Source organism: Prionailurus viverrinus, chromosome F2 (genome assembly GCF_022837055.1).
Source record: "Prionailurus viverrinus isolate Anna chromosome F2, UM_Priviv_1.0, whole genome shotgun sequence".
Taxonomy (NCBI): Eukaryota; Metazoa; Chordata; class Mammalia; order Carnivora; family Felidae; genus Prionailurus; species Prionailurus viverrinus.
The window spans coordinates 22,114,548-22,128,941 of NC_062578.1; the positions used below are offsets into that span (position 1 = coordinate 22,114,548).

The 14,394-nt window shown below is 39.9% G+C and overlaps 1 protein-coding gene across 2 annotated transcripts in view; it reads right to left on the reverse strand.

The window, feature by feature from the left end:
* Positions 1–696: 696 nt before the first annotated feature.
* TRPA1 (transient receptor potential cation channel subfamily A member 1) overlaps positions 697–14,394 on the reverse strand; it is a 56,030-nt gene continuing 42,332 nt past the window's right edge. The window contains exons 21-27 of one of the 2 annotated variants that reach the window (XM_047842531.1): positions 13,347–13,516; positions 11,675–11,804; positions 11,098–11,280; positions 7,851–7,919; positions 4,129–4,239; positions 2,400–2,497; positions 697–1,569 (exon numbers count right to left, since the gene is read on the reverse strand). In XM_047842531.1, coding sequence (XP_047698487.1) covers positions 1,365–1,569; positions 2,400–2,497; positions 4,129–4,239; positions 7,851–7,919; positions 11,098–11,280; positions 11,675–11,804; positions 13,347–13,516 — 966 coding nt within the window. In that variant the 3' untranslated portion in view covers positions 697–1,364. The remainder of the gene's footprint in view (positions 1,570–2,399; positions 2,498–4,128; positions 4,240–7,850; positions 7,920–11,097; positions 11,281–11,674; positions 11,805–13,346; positions 13,517–14,394) is intronic. The other variant, XM_047842532.1, reaches the window with a different exon arrangement.

Genomic DNA, 14,394 nt, shown 5'->3' on the forward strand with positions numbered 1-14,394 from the left:
TTTGCATGCTGTGACTACTGATTTATCAGTTCTAATTTTTTGGTGGAGTCTTTAGAGTTTTGTATATATAGTGTCATATAACCTGCACATAATGAGAGTTATATTTTTTCTTTACCAATTTGGATGCCTTCCATTTCTGTATATAGTCTAATTGCTGTGGCTAAGACTTCCAGTACTATGTTGAGAAAAGTGGTGAGGGTGGACATCTTTGCCTTATTCCTGACCTTAGGGGAAAAGCACTCAGTTTTCCACCATTGAGGATGATGTTGACTGTGGGTTTTCCATATAAGGCCTTTACAACATTGAGATAGGTTCCCTGTAGACCTACTCTGCAGAGGATTTTTTTTTAATTATGAATGGATGTTGTACTTTGTCTAATGCTTTTTTGGCACCTATGATATATGATTTTTATCCTTTCTCTTATTGATGTGACGTATCATGTTGGCTGTTCTGCAAATATTGAACAACTCTTGCATCCTGGCAATAAATCCCACTTGATAGTAGTATATGATTTTTTAAAAAATGTATTGTTGGATTCGGGTTGCTAACATTTTGCTGAGGATTTTTGCATCTATGTTCATCAGATATATTGGACTATAATTTTTTTTTGTAGTGTGTTTCTCCATTTCCATATGTGATGGAAGCATTTTTATAAATCTCAAACTAATTGCAATAAAAAGCTCACACAATTATCAGTGAGGTGACTATATAGGCTTTACATTTATTATGATTATTAGCAAACCAAAAATACAGAAATAACATATACTATCTATATCCATAGTAAAACCCATGCATATCATAAGGTCTATTTGAATCCCAACTCAGAGTGACATCAGGTTTGTTAGGAGCAACAAGAAGGGTGTGGCAATTTCTTATAGTTGGAACAGAGGACACAGCGTTCCACACACAGGTTCTTCCAACACCAAAAACACGTACCTGAATGGTATAACCTAATATTTTATTATATGATGTACTTGTACATCATATAATAGGTAATCAGGTAATATGAATATTATACAATTATCAAGCAGGAATCCAGTATTAACATTTGTGTTACATTTAACAGTTGCATTTACTTCTTATTAAAATTTGTGTTCTACCAAATTAGTTTTCTACCCATTCAAATAATGAGGAGTGAAGTACAACTTGAACTTACTAGCAAAGACATTCTCTATACATAGTAACTGGCATAAAATATGAAAAGAGAGATGTAGTTTCTTTACAAAGAATGCAGGAACCACCATTTTGCAAATCATGAAATCATAATCCTATTTCTACTTTTTCCTCACTCTTTCCAAACTGGAAATGAGACCCAATAGGGTCCTGCAAACCACCGCCCCCACGATAGGAAACCCCGTTGCAGGCTAAGGGCAGTGTGTTTTTGCCTTTACTGCTTTCAACACAGAATTCCATTTGCTATTCCTTTGTTCTAACTGCTCTTTTTTAAACCTGTCTTGAAAAGAATGATGGTTGTCTTCATCCTCTGTCTCAGAGATGATTTCCATCTTCTGAATGATGAGTTTAATAAGCTCATGCTGTTTCTCCACAAGAGAAGTGAGATCCTTCAGCCTAAAAGGATATACAGGGCTCATGAACTTGTTTTCAGTTATCTTCTCAGTCTCTGAGTGCAGGAAGGCCCAGGTTACTAGAAGTGTCCTAGATCAGATGAGCTGTGCTCAGGTCACAGCATCCTGGTACTTATAATCTTTCTAAGCAATACATATTTTTAAAAAATATTTTAATGTTTATTTTTTGAGAGAGCGCACACAAGCAGGGAAGAGGCAGAGAGAGAGGGAGACACAGAGTGCAAAGCAGGCTCCAGGCTCTGAGCTGTCCTCACAGAGCTGGACATGGGGCTTGAACTCATGAACCAGAGATCATGACCTGAGCCAAAGTCGGATGCTCAACTGACTGAGCCACCCAGGGGCCCCAGCAATATATATTTTTTAAGTTTAAGTGTTTTTCCTAGTTTATTTTTGCTCCCATTTTAAAGATTAAAACACAGTTGCACAGAAAGATGAAACTGCTTTGCTCAGGTCAGTGCATTAGGAAGTAGTTGAAGAGGGCCTTAAACTCAGATCAGTTGATTCTAAAGCCCTTGTGCTCAACCACTGCACACTCTATACAGCTTCTCTTGGAATTCTCCAGAGCTTTCAAAGCTTTGATGTATGAATCCGGATGGATCATGGGAATGTGGTTTAAAACACTAATTGGCAAGCTGGTGAATTGCAGCACATAAGTTGTTGGGTCTAAAAATGATTTTCAAATGATTCTCAATATGCTATGACATCAGTCAATTAAAAGTACGACTTAATATGTGAAATAAACACAACTATACAACATAACCTTACATCATTATTTAAAAGTTTTATCAAATACAGATAAGGAAAAATACATACCGATATTTCTGCTTCAATATTTCTGTTTCCAGAGATGTGTCAACATTTGGAATTTCCTGCCTTTCTTCTTGGGTATAAAAAATAAAATGAAATATAGCCTGCGGGATAAAAGATTAATTATTACTCAGGTTGAACTCAATTCAGAAGCCATTTCTTGCACATGCGCCATGATTCAGCTACTGAGCCAGGTACGATCACACCACAGATACTCTAAGACATGACTATGACCCTCAAGGCGCTCACAGTCTTTTGAGAGAAATAGACGTATAAAGAGCTATACGACAAACTCATACATAATTATAATAAAGGAAAGTATGAGATGTACAGATAATCTAGAAGAAGGAGAAGATTGGAGTGGGGATTATTTATGAAAAGGTAAAAATCATTTTATATTTTCTCATGAAAAATGTCCATCGTCAGTGGTATTCCACACAGGATTAGTTCTTTCTCTAAAACTGCTCTGCACAACTGAATTTCCCATGAGGAAATTTCAGAAATGCCATTTTAATGTGTGTTTTCAAAATTTAGTGTTTTTTAAACCATTGGTAGACTGGAAAGCGTTAAGGGCGGACGTGAAATGACCAGGAATCAGTGAGTCAATTCTAGGAGTCCACGGAAGAGAAGATGGCAACTTGCACAGGCCAACCAGGAAGACTGATCAACCAAACAAGGGAGTGACTGGGTGTGAGGGGTGAGGAGAGGGAAAGGAGGTCAAGGATGACCTCTTGCACAGGCAAATGAATGGTGGTGATGTTAACTGAAGCAAGAAACTTTGGAGAGAGGAGGCTCTGTCATTCTTTCCCTGCAGGGAGGCTGAAACCTGGGAGGAGTGAAAACTGTGAGTTCCTTTTGAAGAGTTTATTCTGAATATGCTGAATTTGAGGCACCTTTGAGCCATACCAGTGAAGATGTCAGGTAGACAGTTGGACAGAAGAGCCTGGAACTCAAAGAGAGCTCCCGGAAGAATGAATTGCCAAGCCTTCTGTGTTTCAGGAGTGAGTAGTTGCAAACACGGGTATGAACAACATTATACAGGGAGCTAGTGTAGTTAGAATAAGGCCTAGGCCAATACCCAAATCAACTTTATCATTTTATGACCACAGCATGGAAAATTAACATGTAAAGAACTCAGAATGTTCATAGAACTAGGAGGAAGCCCAGGCATGATTAGGATTAGCATCCAGTACTTCTGACTCTCAATACAGTCCCTTCATCATTATAATGCAGTGGCCTTGTTTAGTCTTTGATATCTAGTATATTTTCTATAATGCACACTCTCCATGCGCATGTGTGTGCATATATGTACCTGAATGTACATATGTGCTCTATATTTTCACATAGACACACACATATATTTGCACATGCATATAAATGATAGGTGACTGGGAAAAACAAGAAAGGTACACCTGCACTTTAAAAAAGATACTTACAAGGTACAGTCAGTCCACCCACCCACCCATGTGCTCTCACAGGGATGTGGTACATGTTTAACACTGATGCTGTGAATGAGCCACTAGGAAGAAGGAGCACAGGTCTCCCTCCCACTGCCCATCGCTTTTCACACTGTTGGGTAATCATGCACTTTGTTGTTTTTTTTAAGTCACAATTCCTTCTTTTCCACAGGCACAGTGACTCAAAGTCTATAGAAGGGTACCCTTAAGGATAACACAACGAGTGAATGTCAAGCAGCAGCACATTCTCCACGCTGGTATTTTTCACATGTACTTACTAATAACCCTGTACACCTGGGTCTGTTGGGATACACGATGATGGATTTCTGATCTACTTTGCGTAGGAACCACAGTGGCAGCTTCTTCTCTAAGCTGGTATGAAGTTCCACCTAAAGCGCATTTTGGATTTATTGAGAGAAATGATTAAGAAGTATCTAGAATCCTTACACTACACAGAGACAGCGATGAGTACAGTAAACTGAAAAACGAGTCCTGTGTCCTGCTTTACACCACGCAGCTGGGCTGGCCAGGTTTCCTATCTCTCCTCTCAATCACCAACAAGACAGGGGAAGCAATATGCAGTTGGGGCAAATTGTTTAAAGAAGAAGTTCAACTCAAGTGAGCAGCTGTTCACTGTTCAGGGACTGTGACTGACACTGGGCCCATAAGAAAAAGGCTTCGTCCATCCCCTGGGGTGTTAACAGAAAATGTGCACGACTGCGCTGTGTGCTGGTATGAAGGCGCGCCTGTGGCAGGACAGGAAATGGTGCTTCGATGGAGGAAAACAGTGGTAAGCACTGAAAGGATTACAATCGGCACACCTAAGAGTACTTATCGACGTTTCACCCTGTGCGATCTGGTGCAAAATGGGTTATCCATGCTATATCTTGACTACAATTTTTTTTTATGTTTATTTTTGAGATAGGACAGAGTGTGAATGGGGGAGGGGCAGAGAGAGACCAGAATCTGAAATAGGTTCCAGGCTCTGAGCTGTCAGCACAGAGCCTGCTCTGGGGCTGGAACTCGGGAACCATCATGACCTAGGTGACATCATGACCTAGGCCGAAGTCGGACACTTAACTGACTGAACCACCCAGGTGCCCCATATCTTGACTACAGTTTCTATTTTCAGAGATAACAATCCTTTGTCTCATTTAATGGATTTACCTTGAGTTGATAGTTTCTCATATTTTCAACTTTTTGTTTACCAAATTTGTCTTCCACTCTTTTTTTATAGCCCTTTGTGTCTCTTGTTTAGAATGGTTTATTGTAATTACCATATAGGTGAGAGTTTGCTAAGACCATAGGCTTTTTTATATGTGGGTATTTAAGTGGCTTCCATCCACAAATGGTGAGATGTTTAAAGCTTTGGGCCCCTCTTCCACATATTGCTTCCCTATTTTTGTAGCACTTACCACCACATAACATGCTATATATTCCAGTTTCAAGAGAAGCTATGTTTTCTTGTATTTTATTAACAATACCAATTAGATGTTTGAGTTTCTATAATAACTTCCAAAGTTCCTTTTCCTCTTGGGTCTTAAGGTCAATATTCCTTTCCCTTTGCAATATACATTTTTTTTCAGAGGTCACATGTTATCATTCACTTACTTAAACTTCACTGAAAAAGATTTATTCAAGCCTGGTGTTTGCCAACAGATCAAGCACATGTTTTGTCTTAACCTTATTTGTTTTCCACATAGGACCTGCCAGATATTCTCTCTCAGGGTCCTGGGGAGGATGGCAAGCAGCCCCCCTTGGTGGGTCTAGTGGGACCCATTGCCCATGGCTTCTCTGGGCTCAGGGAGCATCTCCACCTCCTCTAACTGGCAGGTTTTCCGTGTTGAAGGTAAGAGCACTCTGTGCATTTCCTTTTGTGATTTGCTGCATGGACGTGAACGTCAGTGGAGTGTCTACAGCTGCCAGCCTGTGCTGGACGTGTGGTCACCAAATGTTAAAAACTAAACAGCTCTAAGCCCCTCACAATACTCACAACTCCTGTCCCTGTGTAACTGTTAGACCTCCCAGCATGTGCTGTCCCCACTTAGGTCTGAGACGACTCTGTGAGAAGACGAATGTCTCTCTCTGTGACACGTGCTGCTGCCTGTCCCCTTATGCCCTGGTTCTGATGCGGCCTCAGACTTAGGTTATAAGTCTGACATAGAGAGTTGTACATGGATGTAGAGATTTGCTTTAAAAAAACTCAGAGAACTAAGAGAATGGCTTCCTGGTTTTCCAGTCAATGCTCTTTGTGATCCAAAACAAGAACCGCTAACACGGGAGTACTTGCTTTGCCATTTACTTTATAGGCCTTTGTGCCGTTGTGTTTCAGGGAAGAGATCAACTCTGATATAGAATTGTGCTTTTCAAATCACCCGCACTGAAACTGCAGTGTAGTGGCTCTCCCCTAGACATCTAGTGCTGTTGCTTATATTGTTCTTCCTTGATCTTTTCAGGAATTACTAGTTATGAAGTAATGACATGTCTGTGAAGAGGCCTTTTTGCATCTCTTTTCCTCTCTTCATCCACCTACCTGGAGTCCTACACTCCATCTTTGTGGTGGTAATAACTGGTTAGCTCTTCCTTCCTCCAAACTTTCCCCGCTAAGGTGATAATAGATCATCTTACGTACCACTCCCATTTTGTTCCCATTCTTTGGAAGAGCTGGTAATGACTTCCCACTAACAAAATAACTCAGAGCACTTCACCCTTTACTGCCCTATCTTTCAAAGCTAAGGTTTTCCTCATTTGTTAGCTCTTTTTTTAATAAAGCGCTCTATCATCTTGGGCCACCTTAATACTCTCTAAGGAGCCATCCCTCCAGGCCAGGGGCCCTTCACCCTTCCTTAGCCATTTCTCCTTGTTCCGCCTTTAGCCCATTGCTCCTGCTGGGTCCTGCCTTTCTGGACCAGTCTTGCTGTTCCTCTAAATCCCATCTTTCAACATCTGTTTCACGTGCCAACTCTTCCATGTAGCATTTCCATAACTGTTTATTTTCTGTACCTAATATTTTAACCATTTAATTTATGTACTTTTGTTCTTTAAATGTGCCAAGTCCTCTGCATAATACGCAGCTTAGTCACAGAGCATAGAGTTTAAGGATGGTTCTAAGTTGATTTTGAGATTTTAAACTCTGACTGTTTAATTGGTGTGCTCTCCAGTTAGACTTATTTTACTTAGTGAAGTCAAAGGTCACACAGGCCTTTAACTCCTCTGGGTTCTCATGGTCAGTTGTACTCTGCACATACCACGTACTGGAGCATTTTTTAGAAATAAATATGTGCTGACATATAGCAGAATGAGTAACAGAGAAGAATGAAGCGTGACAAAGAACAGTGAAGAGTGAGGGGAGAGTTACCTCTTAACATGAATTTGTCTTTCTCTTGAACTTGCCTAAGTTTTTTAATGTGTACGTTCAACTGGTCATCAGGTATTTTTGAAGCATCAGATATTCCCGTTCAAATTTGATAAACACAATGCAAATGAGAGCATAGAAATAGTTTTTCATTGTGTAACAGGAACAACCTCACAAGATTCAGTAGCCAAGGAAAAACGTAAGGGAGGTCACAAAAGAACAAAACCTCACGGATGCAGTGAACACTTCAATATAACATGTGGGAAGCCTGCAATGCGATGGCCAGAGTATCAAGGGGTCCTAGGAAGAGCTGGGCTGTGACAGGACAGAATACCTCACACCTGTGATAATTCTTATTTAGCAGATAGCTACCTGGTTGGCTGCATGTTGACATTTTAAAAAGCTCAGGTAATGTCTCAATTTCTCTGCTCAGATTGTTCTGAGAAAATGTTTTCATTAGTTTTTACTCTCTGATCACAGCAGGCACGCCAGAGAATGTGCACAACAAGGTACCGTATGTTGCGGTGCTTTAGGACTGACAAAGTACCTGTGTTAAATACCTGTTCTCAGAAATCAGCTATTCGTATACATGGAAAATTAGGGTGGTGCTAATTTCAATACGTTTTAAATAAACGTAAGACTTACCTGCATAGCAATCCTCTTCAACAATGCGTGCTTCTGGACTTCTGCAATGTCACCAACTGCCAACCCAATCTGAAGTACAACACAGCATTGAGTCATTACCAATTTAATGGCGCACCTATAAATGCACTAAAGGTCTCTCTAGCTGCAGTGGGGGAGTGGGCATATAATTGCCTACTAGTGGCCTCAACATACTTTTGCCAACACATCTTACAGAAAACTGCAAAATCTGTACACCTTTGTAACACTGGTGGCCACACTGGTGGGTTCAGTAACCTTAAGTGTTATCATAAATTAAGACACGTGAATCTGAAATTATTTAAAATAAAAATGTTCTTTTTGAAGAGGACAGGGGTTATATGGTATCAAATGCCATTGGGTTGGCCATGCAAATGGTTGCAGATTCCAGGAGTTTAGCATCTAGGTAAACAAGAGTGAGTGGACAACACAGAAAAGTAAAATAGTAAACTGAGGCAATGAGGGAATTTATACCTTACGTATGTTTGGCAGGAAAAGGTACTCTTCAAGGGTGGGTGTGGCTTGATTAAAAAAATAAAGCAGTAATTGTATCTAGAAATCTGTGGCCAGATAGAATTAGGTGAGGGGACGCTCACCTCTACTCAATCCAAATGAAATCGCTTACTTAAATTAGCCGACTCATATTTGTTAGATAACCAGTACCTGTCTATGCTCGACCAGCCTCCTGGATGCTGATGCCTTCAAGAAGCTCAAAGTCAAGTAAATTCCACGAGAGGGGCTCTGTTTCGGGCACCACTGGATGCCCAGTGCTTAGAACCATGCAGAGCATGTAGTAGATACACAGAATAGTCACTAAGTGAATAAGCAGTGAAGAGTATATGCTAGGGTGTGCAGACTAGCATTGAGAACTATCTACAGTCAGACACTTTATTTGGCAGGATAATGTTTATTTTTAACGCGGAAGCCTTTAGGTAAGCATTATCTCTAGTTTATATCAGCCACCATCAGTCGGTTGAATGTCCAACTTTGGCTCAGGTCATGATCTCCTAGTTTATGAGTTTGAGCCCTGCATCGGGCTCTCTGCTGTCAGCATGGAGCCTGCTTTGGGTTCTCTGTCTCCCTCCCTCCCTCCCTCCCTCCCTCTCTCACACACACACACTAAATACATAAAATAAAAAAAACAGTCTCATACTGACTGCTTCACACATTTAAGATACTTGCCTGAGATCTGAAGACATCTGATTTTGTGAGTCATAGAGTAGATAAGTTACTAATATTTAATAGTAGCTAACGTTTACTGAGTGCTTATCATGTGCCAACCATGGTTTTGAATGCTTTACTTTTACTTGAGAAAGAGAATATAACTGGGGGAGAGGGGAAGAGGGAGAAAGAGAAGATTTTAAGCAGGCTCCATACTCAATGGGGAGCCTGATATGGGGCTCAATCCCATAACGCTGAGCTGAAATTGAGACTTGAACGATTAACCAACTGAGCCACCCAGATGTCCCTCAAATGCTTTGTATTAACTCCTTTTATCCTAATAACTTAGGAAGTAGGTTTTATTACCTTTTTCTGATTTGTGTCCTAAAAATTTTGAGAATACGAGGAAGGGGCATCCAATTTAGATAGGATGATGGGGTGGAGGGTGTTGGTTAGGAAGGTCTACCCAGGAGATCTGATGCTTGAGAGCTGAGTGTTAACAGCTTAGGAAGAATTAACCCAAAGTGGGAAGGTCTTTGAGGAAAAGGAACAGCTTGTGTGGAGCTTAGGCACAAAGGAATATAGGGCATGCTCAGTGAAAGTTGATGGTACATGTCTAGGCAAATCTTGCCAACAGTGGGAGGGGTGGATGAGATCTGGCTAAGACCCAGATCATGAGGATCCTTGCACTCCATGCTGATGGGTTTAGACTGAGTTGAAGAGGCATAGAAGAAAAAAAAAAAAGGCCTGACAGGCCCAGCTTTTCCTTATCAGAATATCACTGTGGTGACAATTTAGGAAAGATTAGACAGAAGTGAGAGGAGACAGACTGTTTGGGCTACTGCAGCAATATGGATGAGGAACCATGAGGGTGTAAGGCAAATGGAAGTGGGTGTAAGAGGAAAATATTTACCGGAAGAACTGAGCAAAGAGCAGGGCTGAATCTAGAGTATCTTCCAATGATCTGAGTTAGAGGACCAGGAGGTGGTACTGAGAGGCGGCAGCAAAGTTTGAAGGAAAGAAAACATGGAGTCTTGGTCGGCTCTTTTGGGACTGATTTTCCTCTGGGACATGCAGGTAGAGATGGCACTAACATGTACTAATGCTAAGCCAAATCTTCTAGATAATTATCTTCTGAAACGTCAGCAATTCTAAGAGAAGAATGTGGGCTTTATGTCATTCTTAATTATTCTTAGTGCTATCCTTTATGTTTCTAGGTCATCAAAATAAAACTCTGGATTTGTATCAAGTAAGTGAATCAAAACATTAAGTAGTATTTTTTTTCTTTCCAGAAACATTGTACAGGACAATCTCTGGTGCATAGTCTCACTCAGAAAATGTACTGAATGTGTGCATATATGCATAAATAAGGAAAAAACATGCACTGTCGGGTCAGCTCGGGCTCTCCATAGACCTGAGATGTACTTCTGTCTGCATTGGCTAACGTGGTCATGGCTAGAGCAGGTTCTCTGTGAAGGGCATGTTCACACCTGCTGAGGATTTTCAACCTGTAACTGGTTTAGAGATGGCATCTGAATGCCACAGATGCCCTCATGCCTGAGAGGCTCTTTGCCACTTGAATATCTGGTCGATGAGAAATTTAAGAGCAGAGATGAGGTTTAATCCTTTATTCCCCCAAGGTCTCTGCCTAACCTCTGACCCCCACCCTAACACCAGAGCAGTACACACCATTTATCTTTATTTCCTTATTCTGCTTTATAGTTCTTCATAGATAGCATTTATCACTCCCATAACATTATACTACATAGTTATTTATTTACTACCTCATGACTAGTTTATAATGTAAGGACGGGGTATTGGTCTATTCACCACTGTTTCCCAGCACCTGGATCAGTGTCTAGATTATTCATAAGTATTTGCCAAGTGAATGCATCTTGGCATCCCCTGGGCTTTAGTGCTGTGTCTGGTACTAAATAAATGTTGAATGAGTGGATTTTATAATAGTCCCTAATTCCTTTCATGGAGGAAGATTAAGGAGGCTAAAAATAATGATCATTGTCAAATGCCCCAAATGATCAACAAACAGAAAACACAAGGATAAATTACTTACAAGTAAATTCATGAGCACAATTGGGACAAACATTGTGAAGGCAATAAGCTGTGCAAAAGACAGAACTGGATATACCAATTCATTTCTCAAAAATGGTTCTAGGAAGGCATCGCGGTAATTAATATCTCCTAGCATCATGCTGAAGGTCTGGATTATAGAAAGCAATGGAGAGCTGAAAGCATCCTGAGAAAAGATGGTAAGGTAAAAATGCAATGCAAAACGTGTACAATGAAAAAATCTTTTCTGGAGAGTAAAATGATAAAAATCGTATTTAAAATACTCTTTTAAATCACAGGACTATGGCTAATGATAAGAACTACTAATAAATTGGTGATAAAGTCATCAAGAATATCTTTTCTACACATATAACAAATACTCATGCATTATATTTAAACTTTTTGACAATGGGAAAAAGTCATGAGGTAGGGCTGCGATAAAAATCATTTGAAGGCTATTTAATCAGACAAAAAGATAAAGTCCTATTACTATAAATTTTCTAGGCCATTCAGATTTAAGTATAAATATGTATTCCCAATATTCACAGCAACAGAATCAAGTACTGATGCAGGTGCCTCACCTGTATACTCAGGAGGACGTAGAAACTGAGGCCAAAAGCCAAAAGTAGGAAGACAAACACGACTGTAGACCTCAACAGAGTTTTCATAATTACCTCCAACATAACGATGAAAATTCCACAATTTTCAAATCTAGGCAAATTTAAAAATCATATATTCACTTTTCTGGTGAAAAGTGTATCTCATTCAATGTCTATATCATGCATTAGGTACTAGGTTTCATAGGTGAGTCACGCTTTCAAAAAGGAGACAGAATTCATGAATAGTCATCTTACTTTCAAGCTGTTCACTAAACAGCTTTGCTGCTTCTTCCTTCTTGTTAACGTTGATCTTTGTCCTACAACTTGACCACTAGGCATTATTTCACACAAAGGAGGAGAGACAAATCTTCCCAGTATCAAAGAAAGTGCTACCAAAGCTTGATAAATGGATCTGAGCGGTGAGATGGGTGATGCAGCCAGTGGAGACTCTACATGAGCTCATGTACCTGAAGGGCGCCTGCGTATGGTTTATTCACCATCCTCATGACCTCCTGAGGTTTCTTTTTTCTTTCCCAGCAACCAACATTGTGAAATGTTTGGGTAGATAATGGGTGTGCCATCCAGCCACCAATGTGGACATTTCCTTTGGCAAAGACAACTTGTTAAAAGGGGAATCACAAGAGTTTAAAGCTCCAAAGGACTTCAGAGGTCTCAGAAACTTAGCTCCCAAGAGTTGTCTAGTAACTCGGTAAGGTCACTGATGACAAAGCCAAAGGAATGACAGTACCTAGACTTGCCCTGAAGCCTCTTGATGTCCAGACCACTGCTCTTCCCACTATACCATGTCCTTTTAAAGGGGCTGGCTTCAACCCTCCAGCATTGTGTGCATGACATACAGAAAATATGGTAGGGAAAGCATTGTACTTGGGGTTGGAAAGATGGGTAAAAGTGCTTACATCTTGACTTACTAGCTGAGATCCTGGGAAAGTTACTTAGCCCTTCATCTTCTTTTATATACCAGAAGTGATTGCAAGTTATCTTTACAATAACTAGAGGTAAATGTTAAGAAGATACGTGAAATAACAAGTATGGGAGGTAGGAGAGCTTTGCCCTTTGTTCCCCCTCTAGAATTAGATTCTTTGAGCTTATTTTCTTCTCCTAAATCGCTATTATTCCCCATACCTATCACTTTATTTTGATTGTTTTAATCTAAAGTAAATGCTTAGTAAATAATACCAAGTAAAACCAAGAATAGCCAATACTTTTATTCCCATTTACTCCCCCCACTTAATCTAGATTTGTCTTGACCTGGGGTAATGTTGCCACTCAGAAGATATTTGGCAATATCTGGATACACTTTTTGTTGTCACATGGTGGGGAGGGGGGTTGCTACTGGTCATCTAGTGGATAGAGGCCAGGGATGCTGTTAAACATTTTACAATGCACAGGACAGCCCCCCACAACAAAAAATTATCTGGCCCCAAATTTCAGGAGTGCCAAGGTTGAAAAATCCTGGTCTATACTCTGAACTCCAAACCTCCCTCCCCTTTTCCTTAATACATATTAAGGTACCTCCACAGTCTAAAACAATTGGAAAAGGAATAAGCCAATTATAAATATGGTACTTATAACAGTTATTCTTTTAATATTAAAAATCTCTAAGGGATACAGAAATCATTCAAGCTGGCTTTACCTTTGGAGATACAGTAAGAAGTTCATCCAGTACAAGTATATAGCAATCGCTCCACATTGCCACTGCACATAAGCTGGTATACCAATGAATAAGGGTGACACAAAAATGATACTTGTTGTGTAGATAATCCATTCAGCTCCATTGGCATTATCCAAGATGTAATTCCTTTTCTGGGGTTAAAAAGAATTCAGAATTACCACATGTAGAGACCAGGACCTAGCATCTTATGGATGATTTTATATATACGTATATATATATACACATATGTATACATATGTGTATATATATACACATATGTATACATATGTGTATATATATACACATATGTATATATGTGTATATATATACACATGTGTATATATATACACATATGTATATATATGTATATATACATACACATATGTATATATATGTATATATACATATATGTAAATATATGTATATATACATATACATATATGTATATATACATATATGTATATGTATGTGTATATGTATATGTGTATGTGTATGTATATATATAATGTTGACCAGTAGCAACAACTGTCTGGCTTTGCAGTTGGACAGGTTTAGGACCAAGGAGCCAGCTTCTGCCATCCTGGACTACACTCAGCCCTGGGTACGGACCAGTGTTGAAGGTGGCCCAATCTCTTCTGTTGAATTGGCACTTTGGGAATCTGATGCCGAAGTAAATTCTACAACTTTGTGGGCTTTCTCTGAGTCCATTTCTTCTTAAGGAAAGTTCTGGGGAGCTGCAGGTTGGTTTAATGATTCCTTTATGCCTGTGTAAGGACATGCATATAGATTTCTCAGGATACAAATGAACTAAAGCTTCTTCTAAGGAGGTTTGAGACCTATGCTAAGACTTAATTGCCATAACAATTTGATGTCATTTCCTATCTTTAAAAATTTCAAGTTTTGGGGGCACCTGGGTGGCGCAGTCGGTTAAGCATCCGACTTCAGCCAGGTTACGATCTCGCGGTCCGTGAGTTTGAGCCCCGCGTCAGGCTCTGGGCTGATGGCTCAGAGCCTGGAGCCTGTTTCCGAT